Source organism: Chlamydomonas reinhardtii, chromosome 3 (assembly GCF_000002595.2).
Source record: "Chlamydomonas reinhardtii strain CC-503 cw92 mt+ chromosome 3, whole genome shotgun sequence".
NCBI lineage: Eukaryota > Viridiplantae > Chlorophyta > Chlorophyceae > Chlamydomonadales > Chlamydomonadaceae > Chlamydomonas > Chlamydomonas reinhardtii.
In genome coordinates, this window is record NC_057006.1 from 5,040,068 (window position 1) to 5,057,168 (window position 17,101).

Consider the following 17,101-nt stretch of genomic DNA (forward strand, 5'->3'; position numbering starts at 1 on the left):
GCACTGGAGGATACATGGCCTTACAATGTTGTAGGCTCTGGTCCTGACCTACATCTCTGCGGAAGCTTGCCTATACCAGGTCCACACAGACACACACAAACGAAATCTTCATGACAATTTTGCCCTAACCAGCTAGTCTGCCCCAGTCTTTGCACGCTTGGAGTGCGTGTCACAACAACACGCAGGTCATGTAGATGGGAGCAGCGGTATGGGCTTCCGCCTCCAAGCACGGCCAAGCCTTCTGCGCCAACAAGCGCGCCGCTGATATCATAATTGAATAAAACTCCCCGTGTGTCTGGTGCGGGCATCTGCCAGCCCGAAGCCGCGTCGCCCGGAGCAATGGATCCGAGTTTTAGCGCTGTCATAATCTACGGTAGGTCAACTGGCTGGGCCACGGGCTGTCCCACAGCCAAGCGCTGCCCCTCAATCCGACCTAATACCACAAACACACATGCCTCCCTGAACGCCATTGCGCACAAGGACACGTGCGGTTGCGCCGCCTATGCATCCTGCCTGACCTGCCTGCCCAACCAAGCCTATGCTTTGTCGGTCTCCGCCGCCAGCGTCGCCACTACGGCTGCTGTTACGCCTGGGCGACGTTGCCCGCCCCAAGCGCCACCAGCGCCTCCACCTCATCGCTGCGGATGGAGGTGCGCTCCTCCAGCCAGCGTGTGAAGCGGTCCGAGCGCAGCTGCTTCTGGCTGTCTGGCTCCGGCCGCCGCAACGACAGCTTGCGGCACATCACGTCTTCCGTGTCCAGCACGTAAGACACCTGCACGAAGTAGGCAGGCGCGGTGGTGCGTCAGCGAACATGCAGCGACCTCGCTGCATTAGAGCACGAAACCTGCAGCGCATGGCTGGGGACGGTAAGCATTACATGGCAGCCATCACGAATTCGCCCACCTTGCTGGTGGTGCAGCTGATCTTGCACTCCAGGCCGTTGAAGATGGCCACGGAGCGCAGAACCTCCACCAGCTCCGCGTCAGGACCCTGCCGCGCGCGCTGCGACAGGTTGCGGCGCAGGTAGAGCTGGCAGTCCGCGGGCGGCGTGGGCGTGGGCGCGCTCACGTAAGCCCTGTGAATTCGAAGAGCGAAACGGAAACGTTAGATTCATGCGTTCCAACCATGCGCGCGGTTGCGCAGCCAAGTTCCAGATCCAGGTAGTCCCGAACTGCTGCCATTGCGCATTGCTTACTTGATGTAGTCGGTGACGTAGCCCTCCATGGCGTTGCCCAGCGCCTCGGGCGCCTTGTCCGGCTCCACCAGTGTGATGGTGAGGTTGCTGGTGGCGGTGTTGTAGGCGATGCGGAAGCAGGGGTCGTCCGTCAGCACCGCGTGGCAGTTGACGTGGTACAAGGTGGTGTTGATGGGCACGGTGCGCGCGCGCTCGTACCTACAAGGCACCAGGGATGGGGTTGGTAGGACAGTCCCGTTAGTGAGCAGCTCTGAGAGCACTTTAAAGAGCAATGCAGCAAACAGGGCCCTCCTTATGCTTCCAGACTCATTTGCAGCACTGCGCCGGAGGGCGCCATCACTCACTTGTACAGCTCCCACAACTTGGTGGTGGACTCGTCCTGCAGCATGAACTGCATGTGCTTCACGATCTTGGCGCTCAGCTTGTCGAGCGTGAACAGCTCGTAGCTGCCGGTGCCCAGCAGGCTGCGGCACTGGTCCTCGTACACGCTGCTCTCCAGCTGCCCGCGCATCACGCGCAGCAGCATGGACATGAACTGCCCATGCAGCTCCTCGAACGCGGCCGCGGTGGCCTGCGCGCTGGGCGGCTCGGGCGTGACGGCGCCGCCCAGGATGCCCTCCGTCTGCGCCTGCCGCACTATGTTGGTGGCGGCGGCGTTGCACTTGGCCTGCACGCAGCGCCGCGCGGTGCAGAGGCGGTCGAAGAGGATGCGGTGGTAGCGGTAGAAGATGTACATGTTCTCGTTGCCGAAGAGCAGGCGGTGGCCGCTCGGCACGTCGCTTGGCGACGGCCCGCCGGTGAACGCAGCGACGGGCTTGCACGCCGCAAATGCACGGTCCAGCCGCTCCGAGGCCCTCCGCGAGCCGGCAGCATCCGCTGCGCCAGCGCTGTCCTCCGCGTGGCGGCCGCCGTCCGCGGACGTGTCCTCCTCGTCACCCTCCTTGTCACTAACACCCACGTTGCCGTCCTTGCCGCTGGCACCCGCGTCGTCGCCGGCCGGCCGCGGCTCCGGAGTCGTGCCCGGCTGAGGAGTCTTGTTCTCTGCAATCGCCAAGGACATATAGTACCGCTCTTAGCCCAGCCCCGTGTCGTACTTGTCTATGTGTTGTAGCTGCAACCGCTGATTCCCTTTGTTCAGCCAGCGCGTCCCCCACTGCCAACCGGCAAGCCAACTTGCCCCGTGCGTGCGTTCACACAACTTACCCATGTCCGTCATCTCCTCGTCGCCCCGGTTCTTCGTGCCCTCCTGGTCACTGCTCTCGCTCTTGGCATCCCCGTCCCCGTCACCACCGCCCGCGCTGCCGTCGTTCATGGCCGCCGCCGCCGCTGCCGCCTGCTGCTGCCGGTGGTGGTGGTGGTGCCGATGCCCGCCGCGCCCGCGCCCGCCGCGCCCGCCACGTCCGCCGCCGCCGATCGGCCCCGCCGGCCGCGTTCCGGTGGCGTCGCCGTCATCCTCGCTCAGCTCGGCCGCCGCCAGGCGCACCGCCTCCAGCTCCGCGGCGCGGGGCTCCAGTCCGAAGAAGGGCTCCAGCATGTCCAGGTACAGCTCCAGCACCTGCTCGCGAGTGCCGCTGCTCAGCGACTCGTCCACGGCGGTGCGCAAGATGCGGTAGATGTCGCCAAACACCAGCCTGGGCGAGGGCGGGGAGGTGCAAGAGCAATGCAAGCTCAGCATTGCGCAACATGCTCGAACGCATCCATGACTAACCTCCCCAAAGCCGCCAGGTACACCCCATAATGCCCCACCCCATGCCCGGCTGTCCACATGGCTGCTCACTTTTCCGTGTAGTCGTAGCTGAGGTCGGCAGCGGAGGCGTCCAGCACAGCGTCGTAGCGGTAGGCCAGGCTGAGCGCGCGCAGCGAGCGCTCGTCCTGCCGCCGCCGCTCCGCCGCCTCGCGCACCTCCGCCACCAGTGTCTTGGGCAGCAGCGCCCTGCGCGCAATCACGCAGCCCCGGCATGACATGTCACACGCCATCGGGCCATGGTTGCTAGAGGTACCGACTTGTGCACCGGCAATAGCTTTGAATGGCCCCAGGAACAGTTGCTGCCATGCGCCCCAGCCCCGCTGCTCACCGCTTCTCCGCCTGCTTGAAGTAGAAGGAGCGGTGGTCCAGCGACTTGTGGTAGTTGGCCTCGTAGATGCGCTTCCACACGCGCGTCATCTCCATACGCACGCGACGCCTACACCATGCAAGGCGCGCGTTTGTTGCCCGTCAGCACGCACGAGTGTACCGCGCAGCCCTCCCAGACCCCGTACACCGCTGACCGCCTCGCATACAACACGGTAACTGTCCAGCCGCACATGAGCGCCGAAGCTTCCCCTCCCCTCCCCTTCCGGCCCCAGCTCCGCACGCACCACTCCTCGTCCTTCTGCTCCAGGCGCGCCACCACCACGGGGATGGCCACCACCGGGTTGCGCTTCAACAGCTCCACCAGCATGGGGCCCTGCAGGAGAAGCCGAGACCAGCCGCACGTCACAATGGCGCTGGGCAGGCCTACAGGTGAAGCCTCCAGAGCACAGAGCCAATGCCGCAGCTCACACGCCGCTGTCTATGTTTCTCCATATCTCCGCTTCCTGTCCCTTACACCTGCGCATCCACCCCACTAGTTCTTGGTCTCCCCGCCTGTTCCAACCACCGACGCCTTTTCCGCACCTGGTCGGCGTAGAGGCGCTCAATGGAGCGCCAGTGCACCGGCCCCAGCAGCCCCTCATCCAGCTTGAAGACGGCGCGCTCATCCGGGCTCATCTTCTGGATCGCGAGCGCCAGGGGCTTGAGGCGCTGCGGGGGGAATGGTCGAACGTGAGACTCTGTCCAACCTGTCCTTGTACAAGAATGGTCAAGGACCCAGCCCGAGCACCCTCGCTCCCGTTCTAACGCCGGTGGCGCCTCACCTTGAGGCAGGCCGTGTTGCGCTCGATGGCCATCTCAAACTCGTAGCGGTCGTCCTCGCACCTACACACACAGCGGGCGGATGCACGATTTAGCTGGCCAGTATGTACCAGCCCAGCCCAGCCCAGCGTCTTCCCCTTCTGCCCCTGCCCCTGACAGTCCCCGCGCCCCACCCGCCCTTTGCATCACCTGAAGAGCGACTCCTCGTACTGGTTCTTCCGCATCAGCTTAAATGAGTAGTCCTCGCTGCCCGTGATGACGTTCACAAACTCCGAGTTCAGCACGCTGTCTGCCAGCGGCGTGCGGCCGGTGGACACCAGGTGCGGGTAGCCGGGCGGCATCTTCACGTACGACGGCGTCACGCGCTCCGTGTCGCCCGAAACGATCTCGCTGAGCGGCTTGGTGAGGTACTTCTGCCGCTGCAGCTCCTCCTCGCGCTGGCGCTGGCGCTGCAGGTTCTGCGCCGCCAGGCCGCGCACCTTGTTCTCGTCGATCTCCATGAGGTCGCACTTGGCCATGAACTCATGGAACCCGGACTGCGGCACGCAAACCAGAGCACACGTAAAGCTGGTTAAGATGGCGCGGTCGCCGGATGTCTTGGCATCCCCAAGAGCCCGCCCGCATCCCTGTCCTTTTCCGACCCAGGCGCCATCCAAAGCTCCTCCAACCTCCGGCACGGGGCATGCTGCCGCCCCTCCCTCGCTGCAGTGCATAACCTTCGCCCTCCAGCTGTCCTCCTGGCCGAGCCTCCGGCCCCAGGCCGTTCACAGCTGCGTGCTGTGCCATCCCGCCACCAGTACGCCACGTGCGCCCGGGACGCACCATGAGGTCCGGGAAGCGGCCGATAATGTCGTTGAGCAGCTGCAGCAGCTCCTGGCGGCTGATAATCTCCTGCGTGTACATGCTGAGGCACTTGAGCATGTCGTTGTACGCGTCCTTGTTGCGCAGGCGCTGCTTGGCGCGCTCAAAGTATGACAGCTCCTTAGCCAGCTGCGGCCGGCCGCGGCCCATGTCGTCGTCTTCTGCGCAAGCAGGAGCAGCGACACATCCCACACAAGGGTTGAAGGCCTTCTAATCGACGAACACCGGCGCGCGAGATACGCCGCCCCGTTGCTCCTCTGCCCGCCCAGACCTCCGTTCCCCCTGCCCTCGTGCCGCCGAAACTGCCCTACCCTCGTCCCGACGGTATCCGCCCTCCATCTTGGTTTTCCGCTTGTGGTGCAGGTTGCGCATGTCCGGGCTCATGGGACCGGCCGCATACATGGCGCCCTGCGGCGGCACCCGCATCCGACCCGGAGGGGGCGGCAGCGGGCCCTGGCCTGGCCGCCGCGGCGGAGGGAAGCCCGCGCGCTGGCGCGCCGCCTGATTGGGAGTGCCAAGGCACATCGACGCGGCCTACTGTTAAACTTGCATTTGGTACATCAACCATGATTCCAGCACAACTTCAGTGACCCGCGTTGTCACCCAAATAAGTGAGCAGCGGCGCGTATGCACAAGGCGCGCGCAGCGGTTTACTCAGGGGTCCGTCGGGGGACCACCCTGCCATAGAAACCCTCGCGCTGTTCAGCACTCACCAGGCCTGACTGCGTGCCGTCCGGCAGGAAGTAGGTGAACTCCTCAAGCAGGTCCTGGTGGCTGCGGAACAGGATGGCCACCTGCCAGGAGAGCCACGGACAGTCGGCACGATCGGTGTCCGTCCAGCAGACATGGCAGCTTCATGGCAACCTGGCTGACAGCAGCCTACATGGTACGCACTGCATATAGCTACTGCCACGCACCTCATCGTAGACCTGGTTAATGGTCTTCTGACCCTTGCGATACATGTTGAGGATCTCCAAGAACGCCTTGTACACGCGCTCATCGTTTGCAAAGCGCGTCTGCGTCATTGTCAGTGGTGACGCTGGTTAGCGCCATGCCAGATGCCTGGTAGCAGAACCGGCACCGGTCGCGCCGTGGCGCGCCATGCAATTCCGCCGAGACCCTAGACCGTCGCCCACCTTAATCTTGTTGACGTAGTTGATTGCCTGGTCAAACTCCACCGGCTGCTTTCCCTGTATCCATAACAATCAAAACACAGTTCACCGGCTGGGCTCAACCTGGAGGGCACATGCGCGCGAACGCGCATGGTCAGCGACCTGCGCCTCCCAACTCACCTGGTCATCCTCCTCCTCATCATCTGAAATGCGCGCCAGCTCAATCTCATATCCCTGTAAACATGAGCAGTCACTGAGAACGAGCCTGGGCGGTGCGCGGCTCGAATGCGTAAACCCACCCGTGGCAGGAAGGTGTTGAAGCCCAGAATGAGCTCCCGGTGCCCCTTGAACAGCTGCTTGACCTTGTGGATAACACCGGTGGTGTCAATCCTGCACGTAGGGTAGCAAGGGTCCACCCGCTGCAAAATCAGCCGCGGCTCTAACCGTCCCGCGCTGCTGGAGGGACAGCTGAACGGCTTTCCAGCTCGCTTGCGCACCGCTGCCAAAAGTGCACATTGAACAGCAACTTGCCACTCGCAGAAACTCGCCCGCCCCCCGAAGCGGTTTGGACCCCGGAACCGACCCAGGTCGCGCCATCCTGACCTGGCCGCCTTGAACTCCTTCATGATCTCCAGGAAGGTATCGTAGACATCCTTTTGGTCCGCAAACCGGTTCTTTACTTCACGAAGGTAGCTCAAAGCGTCATTGGTGGTGAGCTTAGTGCCGGCCATCGCTATAGGTTGCGGGGGGCCCGCCGGGCGAGGCGGAGCGCTGCAAGCAGACCCACCCAAGGAAGTTCAGGTCATAGTCTATATACCTATTACTCGCTACGAGGCAGACCGGAGCGAGTCAGAGCACAGAAGCAAGCAGCCGCTGCGACCATACCTAGGGCGCTTAACAGGGCCCGCCGGCTGCGCGTCTTCTCTGAATCGCTTCATCGTGACTACCTAGAGTATCGCTAGACAAGCACTAACCGGTCGCTGGGGTCTAAGCGTCACAACAGCGCTCAAGTGAATGTCAGATGTGTTTGTCTTGCGAAGGTGCAGGGAGGCAGTATCTGGTCACGGTCAGGCTTTTGCTTGTTAGTATGTGAGTGCTCGGTGAGCGCGGAACTGACGTCGAATGTCTCTGCTCTGGGCTCCTGCCCCACTCGCCGATGCAGCTGGCCCCGAAACCAGTGGTACGGCAAATGCTTCCAGAGCTCCTTTTCCAATACTGATTTATATAACAGCTTTCTTGCCTGGAGCAAAAGTACTAGCTTCAAAGGAAAACACAAGAGCTACAGTTTTGAGTGCCTGGTGAGGTGGGGTTTGTGCTCCGAGGCTGCTGTGTGTGGTTCGATTGCTAGCAAAGCCTGCATACATGGTCAAAAGCCCATTGGCATTCTCAGCTGAGGTCAATGGCTCCACCGACCCGAGAGGAAGTCAACGACCCACCGACCCGAGAGGAACTTAGGCGAATTCATGTGCGAGCTGCCCGCAATTGTTCACCTCGCGATATACGATGATATGGCTGGTCGCTGTAAATGCATTTCACCTGTGGATCAGTGCTTGCCGCTTAGGAGCGCGCCAGGCTCCGCAGTCCTCGAACAGTCGCAGTCGCCAGCTCCCTTCCAAACTAGACATCCCGTTTTTGGAAACGTTTGCCCGGACGACACGCATAGGAAACACCCGCCATGGCCGCTAGAGGCCGCCTGGTCACGCCCTCCCGCACCCAGCACGATGCCAACGCAAAACATCAGGATATGAACAATCTAATTTTTGCTGCGTGTTATGGATCTGACGCGGGTGGAAGCTGCGTGTTCGGAAAACCGGCGTTGTGCACGCATGTCCTGCCAAAGCCACCAAATTCTTTCCGCGAGAGACTTTAACGTATACCGGCAGCAGATCTCTATCGAAAGAGGCTCGGCAGGCAGGAGACGCTGCATGCGCAACGGTGACCGTTTCCAGCCGAGCTCGCCCTGACCATCCACATGTCTTGCGCGCAACCTCACGCCCGCACCACCCGCAGTCCGTGCTCCTGTGGTCAAACACTCCGCTACCCATGCTGAAAATTCTGCAGCCATGCCATGACCTCACAGCAGGTGGCCCACAACAGGACCACAATCACCCACCTGTGTCCATGCGCCGCAACCTCCTATCGCATGCATGTTCCTGCATTTCCACATCCTGGAAGATTGCCATGGCTTCCATAATGCTTCGGAAAGACTTGCCCGCAACACGCAATGGAACCATATATCACAGTTGGGCAGCACGCTGCTAATGACCTCCTGCCCATACTACGCGCACTACACCCTCGAGTATGCTGCACCGTCTAAGGCAGATTCTTTGCCTGCGTAAACGCATGCAGTCGACATGCATAGCTCTGCCATCTAGACCACGAGAGATACCTCAACACGCTCAATGCTCATAAAACTCTGACCCACTCTGGCAGTTCACACACGCTTGCACTTCCCACGTTCTAAGACTGCACCGCCAGCCGCTTGAGGTGCTCCGTGAAAGTGGCCAGGCTGACGTCGTCGGTGTTGATGACCTCGGCCGACATGGGCGTGGCGGACGTGTAGGTGGACGAGGGGTTGAGCTTCACTAGCAGGAAGCGGGCCTGCAGGCATCAAAGAAGAGGTACAGCAGTTGTGCGTACAACTACGCGTGTGCGAAAACGTCCGGGGGACAGGGGCCAGTGATAGGGCCCCTGGAATACGGTAACGAAGGTGGTTACGCACCATAGCAGCTCTTTGCGCGGCTTTTTTGCGCTTACTGACTTCCTCGGTTAGTGCTGCCCCACTCACCTGCGAACCGTTGTGGTCGCAGTCCACAATCTTCGGCACGGGGAATCGCCGCCGCACAATCTCCTTGGCCTCCGCCTGGGGCGCCGCCAACACCTGTCCAAACGCCAGCACCCAACAACAAAGACATTAGCACCATGCTTGGACACATCGGTAAGGCGTCAGACCAGTGCATGCACTTGAGGGTGTGTACGGCGACAACGGCTCGACGGGGCACGATTTAGGCGGCCGGCGCATATGCCGCACCTGCGCGAACGCGACGTGCTCGGGCTGCAGGTGGTACTCGGCCTTGCGCCACTGCGCTATGGTGGTGCCGTGGAACACCACCACGTAGAAGTAGGCGTCCAGCAGCAGCACCCGCTCCGGCAGGATGGACGACACGTCCAGCAGCACCGGCTCCGGTGGCCCGTTGAAATGGTACGCCGTCAGCTGGGGCTGGATCATAACCTGCAGGCAGGGGGCAGTGACGGCAGCAAGAAAGCTCACTTTCGTACCCGGTATGATGAGTAAAGATACACATTCGTTTCAGGGAGAATTTCATCCCGAAGCGACTTGTCAGTTCCAGGCACCGCGTCCTGTGCCCAACGCATCCCACCAACCCTGCCGCTCATTCAAATTACACAGCCGTGCCAATCCTCCTCCAAACCCTACCCAACTAACCATGGCGTCCGGCACTGCCACGCGGAACAGCGCCATGCGGTAGTAGGCGGTCTCGTCGGGGCTGTTGCCGAACACCTGCACGAACTGGCTTCGCCGCAGGTTGAACATGAACTGCGGGTAGAAGCTGAGCTCGGGACGCAGGTTGAAGGACTGCGGGTCATCCTTGCGGTAGTCGCCAAAGCGCTGCGCCAGCCGAATGAGCGCGCGGTCCAGCCAGCGCGTGGCGTCAAAGTCCTCCTCCGTCTCCATCTTGTGCGTGGCCAGCCGCGCCATCAGCACCGCCGCCGCCTCCTGGTCGAAGCCTGAAGCGTGCGGGTGGCATTTGTGTGAGGTCTACAAGTTCTGCAGTGTAGCTGCGAATGTTTTACGCAAGCTAGGCGGGACTTGCGGGACATGCCTGAAGCTGGACAGTGCAGCGCCCGCTGCGCATTAGGGTAAGACACCGCGCCCAGCCTACCGGTGATAACCTCGCCGATTTGCGTCCCGTCGATCCAGCGCCGCGTGACAGTGGTCACACGGCACCGCAGCTCGCCGGTCCAATGCAGGTACCGCGTGATGAACTGGAGGAAGAACTGCTGGTTGGACTGGGCGTCGCCCGCTTCCCGGCTGTGGGCAGTGTCATAAACGGGTACATGTTAGCACGTTGCTCGCTTGCTGACTGCAGTCGGCCGTACGCAAGAGCCCCGTGCGACCCCGTTCCAGTGCGCCACTCACTTGGCGGTGGCGGTGATCTCGTACAGCAGCGCCACGCTGGTCTCCGAATCCAGGCTGCACAGCTTCCAGGTGGTGGTGCCGCCCAGCCCCACCTCCACGTCCGCTACGTACGGGCTCTTCTTGTCGACACGCGCCGCCTGGCCCAGCATTCCCGCCACCTGCAGAAGAAACCGGACACGCCCAGGTTACCAAATGTTCTGCGACTTCACACGTGCGCCCAATCGCCGTCGAGCCGCTTGCCCACCAGCTCCCGATGCTCCACTGAAAACCCCAGCGTCCCATGCCAGCGTACCTTGATGTCCCGCGAGGGGATGACCTCAAAGGTGGCGTTGGAGGACAGGGCCAGGAAGCCGTCCTCGCCGTCGCGCGCAAACAGGCGCTTCAGCGAGTCGCGGAACACCACGTTGTGGAAGGTGTCGGTCTGCACCGTCAGGCCGCCTGTCAGCATTACAGCGTCCTTCATTTCCGCCATGCCGATCTGCAGGCCGCGTCAGTTAGGGGTAAGCAGGGTTGTTAGGGTTTGCTTCCACGTACACAACGACATCGGCGTAGGATTGCTGAGGGATGGAGAGGTTGTCGCACCTGGTCCAGCGCACAGGCGAAGATGTCCAGCGAGTGACCGTGCGCCACCAGCTCCTGCGCCAGCCCGTCGTAGAACTTCTTGCCCTTGCGGAAGTGCGGCGCACCGTCCTTCGCCAGGTCCTGTGGATTAGTCAGGCAGACACCGTTTCTGGCAGCAGGCTGCAAAGCCAATCATACTGGAACGCCCGCGCCAACATCCTGGCCCTACATACCCAGCCGCGTTGCCCGCACATCTTTTGGATCTATCTTGATTGCCGAATGCCCCTCCCGCCCTTGAAACCGCCCAGCCCTGCTCCCAGCCCTCACCTTGTGTGAGCGGATCTCCTCCGTCAGCTCCCGGTTAACCACCTTGCCGCTGCCCTCCGTGCAGGGCCCGCCCACGAACAGGAGGATGCGCGCTGCGCAGCTGCCGATGGGCACCGAGGAGCCCAGCAGCGAGGCCGCCACCTGCACAACACAACAGCACTTCCGTTTCAAGGCGTGCCTCAATGCGTGGCCAATGTTTCTCTTCCTCCAAAATGTTGCCGCACCACACAAGCCCGCCTAAGCCCGCACCGTCTGCTTCAGCCTACCCGTACCCGGCCGCCCACCTGCATGGCTGTGCCCGTGCAGCGCGCTGGGCGGTGTGTGGCCACCACCGGGTACGAGTCCTTCTGCAGCTCTTCCAGGGCGGTGGTCAGCGTGAACTCGCACTCGCCGAGCGGCATGAGGAAGCGACGCTGCGGCCCCGGTGCCGGCCCCGCCGGCCCGCCGGCCGGCTGCCCGGCCCGCTGCTGCTGGCCCCCACGCATGCCCAGCTGCTCCACGATCTGCTGGCTGGTGTACTCCTTGGAGCCGCGGAACACGAAGCACTTGCTGCACTCCGTGAAGCCCAGCTCGTACACGTGCACGTGCGTGCCGAACGTCACCAGGCCCACGTACGCGTACTCCGGCAGCGTCTGGATGGCCTGCGGGCGGTGACAAAGGATCCAAGCGTAATGATGGATCCAAGGATGCCAAGGAGCGGCGGGTTGGCACAGGACCCCGCACCGATTCCCCCCTTGTCTCGGTGGTACAATGGCTAGCCCCTGGCTACCGCACCTGCATGATAGCCGTCTTGCAGGCGCTCAGCTCATCCTCGCTGACGCAAGTGTCGATGAGGAACACGTACGCGGGCGGGTGCGGCGCCACGGTCTTGGGCAGCGTGTACTCGATGGTGCAGTAATTGGGGTACAGCTCCGCGGGCATGTTGGTGTCGGAGATGCCCTGGTAATGCGCCGGGAAGTGGTTGCGGCTGTGACAGAAGGGGCAGATCCACACCTTGCTGTAGAAGTCCACGCGCGCGTAGGGGTTGAGGATGGCGTTGCACTGCTTGCAGGGAATGGGCTCGTACGGCAGCACCTGCGAAGCGTGCCACACAGGTCAGCTCAGGTACATTCACTTCCATGTGGTTTCTGCACACCAAGCCTCTGGTGCGTGCCGGTTGCTTCTCACGAATGTACATCGCGTTCCTTGCGCGTGGAAGGGAGAGCGTACGCGCCGAAGCGGGCCGTCAAAGCCCTCCTCTCCCTCCTGCCCCTTCCCGCTCGAGCCCTCAGTGCGACGTGTCCTCCGCTCGCACGCGCCGCTGCGCCTCACCGGCATCGTGGGCAGCCGCTTGTTGGGCGTGTAGATGGACGCGAACGGAATAACGCATTTCGTCGCCTCCAGCTTGGAGTTCGGCCAGATGTTCCAGGTGAGCCGAACTCCATCAATGTCCTCAAGCGCCGCGAAGTCCATTGTTGCTATTGCCCAAGTGCTTCAGAGCCAATCCGGCTGCTGAGCTGCGCTCGCCCTTGTGCAACTTAACAACGATGATCCAAACGGCCGGTGTAGAACTGACTGTGAACAAAGGTCTATTACTTCAGGCACTCAAAAGTACAGTGTAGAATTCTAACTGCAGATGGTCTGTGTGTTCCTTTCGTGCAACTTCCAGGGCCAGCAGCACTTCGTCGTGTTGGCTGACCTGCAGCTGGTAATCCAACACGAGTTGTGCCTTTATCATAGGTGTAAGAGCAAAGGCCTTGTGTGCATGGTTGAAACAGCAGAGTTTGTCCCGTTTCATCCCGCCCATCGCAGTCGCCTAGTTTGCGTCGGATGAAGACATTCTCCTTTACATGCTATCTTCCACCTTTGATCTTCTATAGTTACCAGCAGTTGCGCGCTCGTCCGAAAGAGTCCGTGCCAGCGTTTACCAGCCCATTTTTGCTTAGAGGCCACCTGACGCAGAACTGCTTGGGCTTTGAGTAAAGATAATAATTGTCGCGACACTCTTCGTGGCCAGGCATCGGCGCTCTGATATGGCGACACGACAACACGGGTTCAGTGCCTGGCCTTCATAGGTACCTTGGAATGCACTGAAGGATGAGCCAAAGTATTGACGGGCACCCGTTGGCCGGTATCGAGAGGTGCGACCCAATGGGCGACTGCGCACACGGAATTGTCGACTGCACGGGGTTACGTGCCCGACGGCCAGAGCTCTAGCCGAAGCAGGGGGAAGCACCGTGGGGAAGCACTGGGGCCTATGTTTGCGGGTGGGCAGCGACGGTTGGGGACTCCCTAGCTTCCGGGGTCAGGGTAGTGGGTGCGCCGTGCTGCTGAAGCGATGGCGCCGTGTGACCGCCGCTCTGCAGGTCCTCACACCTTGAGGAGTACAGCCGGACACGGCCAGCCTCAGCTGGAGGCCGCCCACGCAGCCTGCTCAACAAGGTCGCCAATGCAGCAGCAGCAGCGCAAGTGGAAGATGAACCGGACCCAGTCGACGCGGAGCCCTGGGTGCTGGAAGGCTGGGGTGATGGGCCAAGCGTGGTGAGTCCCTGTACTGCGGTGAAGCTCAAGCCGCAAACAAGGCCACATACCGAGGCCCGTTACTGACCATTGCCTCCGTTGGCGTACGAGCACAGCATACATTGTGCTACGAGGCCTTGATGCTTTACACGGGTGATGGTTGCACCTGTTGCTGTTGGCTGCAGAGCGAGGCGGCCCAACAAGCCGCACTCAAGCTGGCGCCTCACCTTAAGAATGTGCCCACAACACTCGTGGGACTCGGTGGTGGACCCGGCGGCGGGCGGCGTGTGCTGAGCGCTGGGCCAGGCGGGCGCAGCAACCAGCTCAAAGCCTCGGAGGCGCGACGTAAACCGCCGAGCGGGGCAAGCCCTCAGACGCAGGTTGGTTGGTTGCGGGGCTTCAGGCGGTGCGGCTTTGTTGAGCTCGGACACATGCCGCAACATGTCATGCGCCTCTAGGTCCCTGGCCCAAAATGCTTCGCCTGTACCTCGCGCAGGGTGACCGCCGGGCGTCTGGTTCGCAGAATCCCGTGCCTGCCGGTGTTGGTCACGGCGGCACACACGCAACAGCCACGATTCGCCGTGCTACCGTGCCACCGCCACGCAACTTGGAAGTTGGCGATGAGAGCGATGTAGAGCCGTCTATGCCGGCACCGGCGGCCGCGCGGCCGGTTGCCGGGGCCAGCACTATGGCCCAGGGACGGCCAGTGGTGGGCGCGGGGCCGAAGCCGACTGGCGCTGCAGTTGGCTCAGTGCGTCAGATACAGTCTTCTGTAGCGGCACAACTCGTGCAGAACACGTCAGGCGTCGCGTTGAAGCTGGTGGGGAGGCGGGACGTGGCTGGTGCAGTATCGACACAGCCGGTGGGGACGCCAGCGGGAGCAGGCCTTGGCCCGGCCGCAGCCGCGGCGGCACCTGGCACCGCATCGCCAATGTCACCGCGCTACCGCAGCCTGTCAGCGGAAGCCCACCACCACCTTTCACCCATTGGCATGGGCTCCTTTGCATCCAGTGCCGTGGGCGCCAGCGCGACGCCCACACGAGCAACGGCGCTCGGCGCACCTAACACGGCCCATGGCTCGCCCGGGCCAGCCTCGGCATCGAACCATGGGCATCCGCCCTTGCCGCCGCACGGCCATCTGGAACCCCTCAGCCCGCTGCAGGGGAAGTACGGCAGCCGGGGCGATCCGGGGCTAAACAGCGGCGGCTTCCCGCGGCTGCCGTGCTCGTCCTCGTTTACCTCACCGGGCAAGCCGCCGGTCGGCGCCAGCGGCGCGGCCTCCAGCGAGCACGACGACATGGTCGCGAACCTGGCGCCCATTGCGCCACCGCCGCCGCAGCTGCCAGGGCTGTTCTTGACGGGGCGCAAGGGGGCATCCTTCCGCAATGACGGCTTGGGCTTGTCAGGCTGGGACCCAGAAGCCCCGGCGTTCCAGCATCCAGGCTCGCCGTCGGCGGCCGGTGGCAGCGGAGGGGGAGGCGCCGGGCAGAACGTGTCGCTGTGGATTGGGCCGACTGCACCAGGTGCGGGGACGTCGGGGCTGCAGGTGGGCTCACCCGCCGGCAGCGGCCGTGGCACTCCGGCGGGCGGCCCCGGGACGCGGAGGGACCAGCTGGCAGGTAACAGCCGCTTGCACCGCGGCGCGGCGCCCGGGCCTGCTGCTGCGGCGCCTGCGTCTGCACCACTGACGCCTTTGGACCTTGGGTTAGCCCCGGAGCGCTCGTCAGGAGGCGGGGCGGGGGCTCGGACGCGCATGCCCACCACCGGCCAGTCGCCCTCGCCTGACATGACGGCAGGCTTTGGGATAGCAGCGCCGCAGCAAGATTCGCTGAGCGACTTCGCGGCCAGAAGGCAGGACATCAGTAGTGCGGGAAGCAACGGCGGCGCGGCGGCTGCGGAGCCGCAGAAGCAGGCGCCGCCACGGGGTGGGACATACACGGGGCTCTTGCCACCCACATCCGCTACAATGCCAATGCGGGTAACGAGTTTGGGGGTCAAGCCGTCCCCTGTACCACGGCCATAGCATGGGCTGTCAGGCGAAGCGTTGGTGGGGTTGAGAATAGACTCGGGAGGCATGGCTCACTGAAATGCGATGCCATGGTTGGCATGCCAAGTACATATGTTAAGTAAGACGGGTCTGGTTGTGTCAGTGCTATTGAGCAGGCCATGAGCGCATGGCAGCATGAGGTCCTCGGCTGGGGGCATTCAGCGTGGAGGCAAACACCGCTGCGGTGTGCGTATTGTTAAGCTGCAGGAGTAGGCAAGACCACAAGGAGGATAGAATATTGAAACCAAATGTCGAAACCGGCCAGTGTCTGGTTTGGGATGAGCGGGCGAGGACCGCGTCGCGCAGGCATTACTGACAGCAGTGCGCTTGGCTGCGTGCGCTACAGCTTTAGTGTACATGTTTTGACAAGAAAAGGTGGCTCTCCCTCGCAAGGGAAAAGTGGGCTGAGCCCACGCCACGTCCTCCGTCTGAGGCCGAAGGTTCCGATACTAGCCTCATCTCCCGGACATAGCCGGGGTCGGTTTGTGCAGGCACCGCCCGCCATATGTGCCCAGTCGCGCCCAGCTATCAAGCACTAGTGCAGGAGGCAGCAGGCCAACCAGACAGCAAGGAAAACCTCTCAACACCCTTGCCGCTGCAGCCGACTGCCCGCTACGCCATGCTCGTCAGCACAGGTCGCTAACCAGACAACACTGGCAGGTCTCAACCTGCGCGCCGGCGCCGCTTTGAAGGCGGCGCCGCGCTGTCCTCCTCCACGTGGCCTTGCCCGCCCCCTCTGCTCCGAACTTGCGCGCCGCCACTGCCGCTGGGCCCAGGGCCGCCCGTGCCGCCGCCACCACCGGGCCCAACGCCGTGGCCGCTGCTGTTGCCGCCGGTAGGCGCGGTGCCACCGCCGCCGCCACCGCCGTCTCCAGGCCCTGCACCGCCGCCACCGCCACCACCACCGCCGCCGCCAGGCCCTGCACCGCCACCGCCGCCAGCAGGTCGCAGGGCTGCAGGCCGCGGTTTGCCAAGCAGCATCTCCATCAGCGCGTGCCGCATGTTTGTAGCCGAGTTGGCGTCGCGGCCCTGCAGTTCAACATGCAAACAGGGCGTGTGTCATCCCGTGTGTCACCCCGTATCATCTCCAAACCGCCCTGTGTCATCCCGTGTCATCCCGTGTATGTCATCATCTCCAAACCGACCTGCCGCCCCAAACCTGCCATCCCACTTACCCACACAGTCCCGCAGTGCTGGCACACTTGGACGTCGCGGGCACGCGAGCCACCAAACGGAATCACAACTTCCAGGCAGCGCTGCCCGTTATTACCAAGCAGGCGCCGTCCGCACTTCGCACACACCTGCTCAGACACAGAGATAGGTTTGGGCCAGGTAAGGTACGTGTGCATTGAGCGTTGTGCGCATTGCTTTGTGAAGATCACAGCGTACCTGGCTGTTGTAGTATTCGTCCACGTAGACCACCAGGTGGGCGTACTTGTCCACCAGC

General features: G+C 62.7%; 3 protein-coding genes across 4 annotated transcripts; 1 reads left to right on the plus strand and 2 right to left on the minus strand.

Annotated features, from left to right (window-relative positions):
* Nucleotides 1-8: 8 nt before the first annotated feature.
* On the minus strand, nt 9-7,568 carry CHLRE_03g180800v5 (uncharacterized protein). The gene is made up of 20 exons (XM_043061042.1): nt 6,947-7,568; nt 6,665-6,832; nt 6,361-6,451; nt 6,242-6,295; nt 6,086-6,139; nt 5,867-5,965; nt 5,663-5,743; nt 5,261-5,450; nt 4,911-5,110; nt 4,278-4,624; nt 4,091-4,151; nt 3,852-3,977; nt 3,554-3,642; nt 3,271-3,378; nt 2,973-3,128; nt 2,399-2,826; nt 1,540-2,236; nt 1,196-1,393; nt 904-1,075; nt 9-772 (listed from the first exon to the last, which is right to left on the minus strand). Exons 1-20 carry the CDS (start codon nt 6,997-6,999, stop codon nt 584-586), a joined length of 3,561 nt encoding a protein of 1,186 aa, XP_042926171.1. The 5' UTR covers nt 7,000-7,568; the 3' UTR covers nt 9-583.
* Nucleotides 7,569-7,914: 346 nt separating this feature from the next.
* CHLRE_03g180850v5 (uncharacterized protein) lies at nt 7,915-12,825 on the minus strand. The gene is made up of 12 exons (XM_001702884.2): nt 12,420-12,825; nt 11,883-12,182; nt 11,393-11,749; nt 11,109-11,249; nt 10,803-10,922; nt 10,513-10,698; nt 10,221-10,378; nt 9,964-10,112; nt 9,507-9,808; nt 9,093-9,293; nt 8,850-8,942; nt 7,915-8,662 (listed from the first exon to the last, which is right to left on the minus strand). Exons 1-12 carry the CDS (start codon nt 12,558-12,560, stop codon nt 8,522-8,524), a joined length of 2,289 nt encoding a protein of 762 aa, XP_001702936.1. The 5' UTR covers nt 12,561-12,825; the 3' UTR covers nt 7,915-8,521.
* Nucleotides 12,826-12,958: 133 nt separating this feature from the next.
* Nucleotides 12,959-16,022, plus strand: CHLRE_03g180900v5 (uncharacterized protein). Of its 2 annotated transcripts, none has more exons than XM_043061044.1 (4): nt 12,959-13,228; nt 13,454-13,628; nt 13,793-13,987; nt 14,104-16,022. In XM_043061044.1, the coding sequence occupies exons 1-4, from the start codon at nt 13,185-13,187 to the stop codon at nt 15,628-15,630; spliced, it is 1,941 nt and encodes a 646-aa protein (XP_042926173.1). In that variant the 5' UTR covers nt 12,959-13,184; the 3' UTR covers nt 15,631-16,022. The 2 variants fall into 2 exon arrangements, with proteins under 2 accessions (XP_042926173.1, XP_042926172.1); XM_043061043.1 differs by having other exon boundaries at nt 14,104-15,908.
* Nucleotides 16,023-17,101: the final 1,079 nt, after the last annotated feature.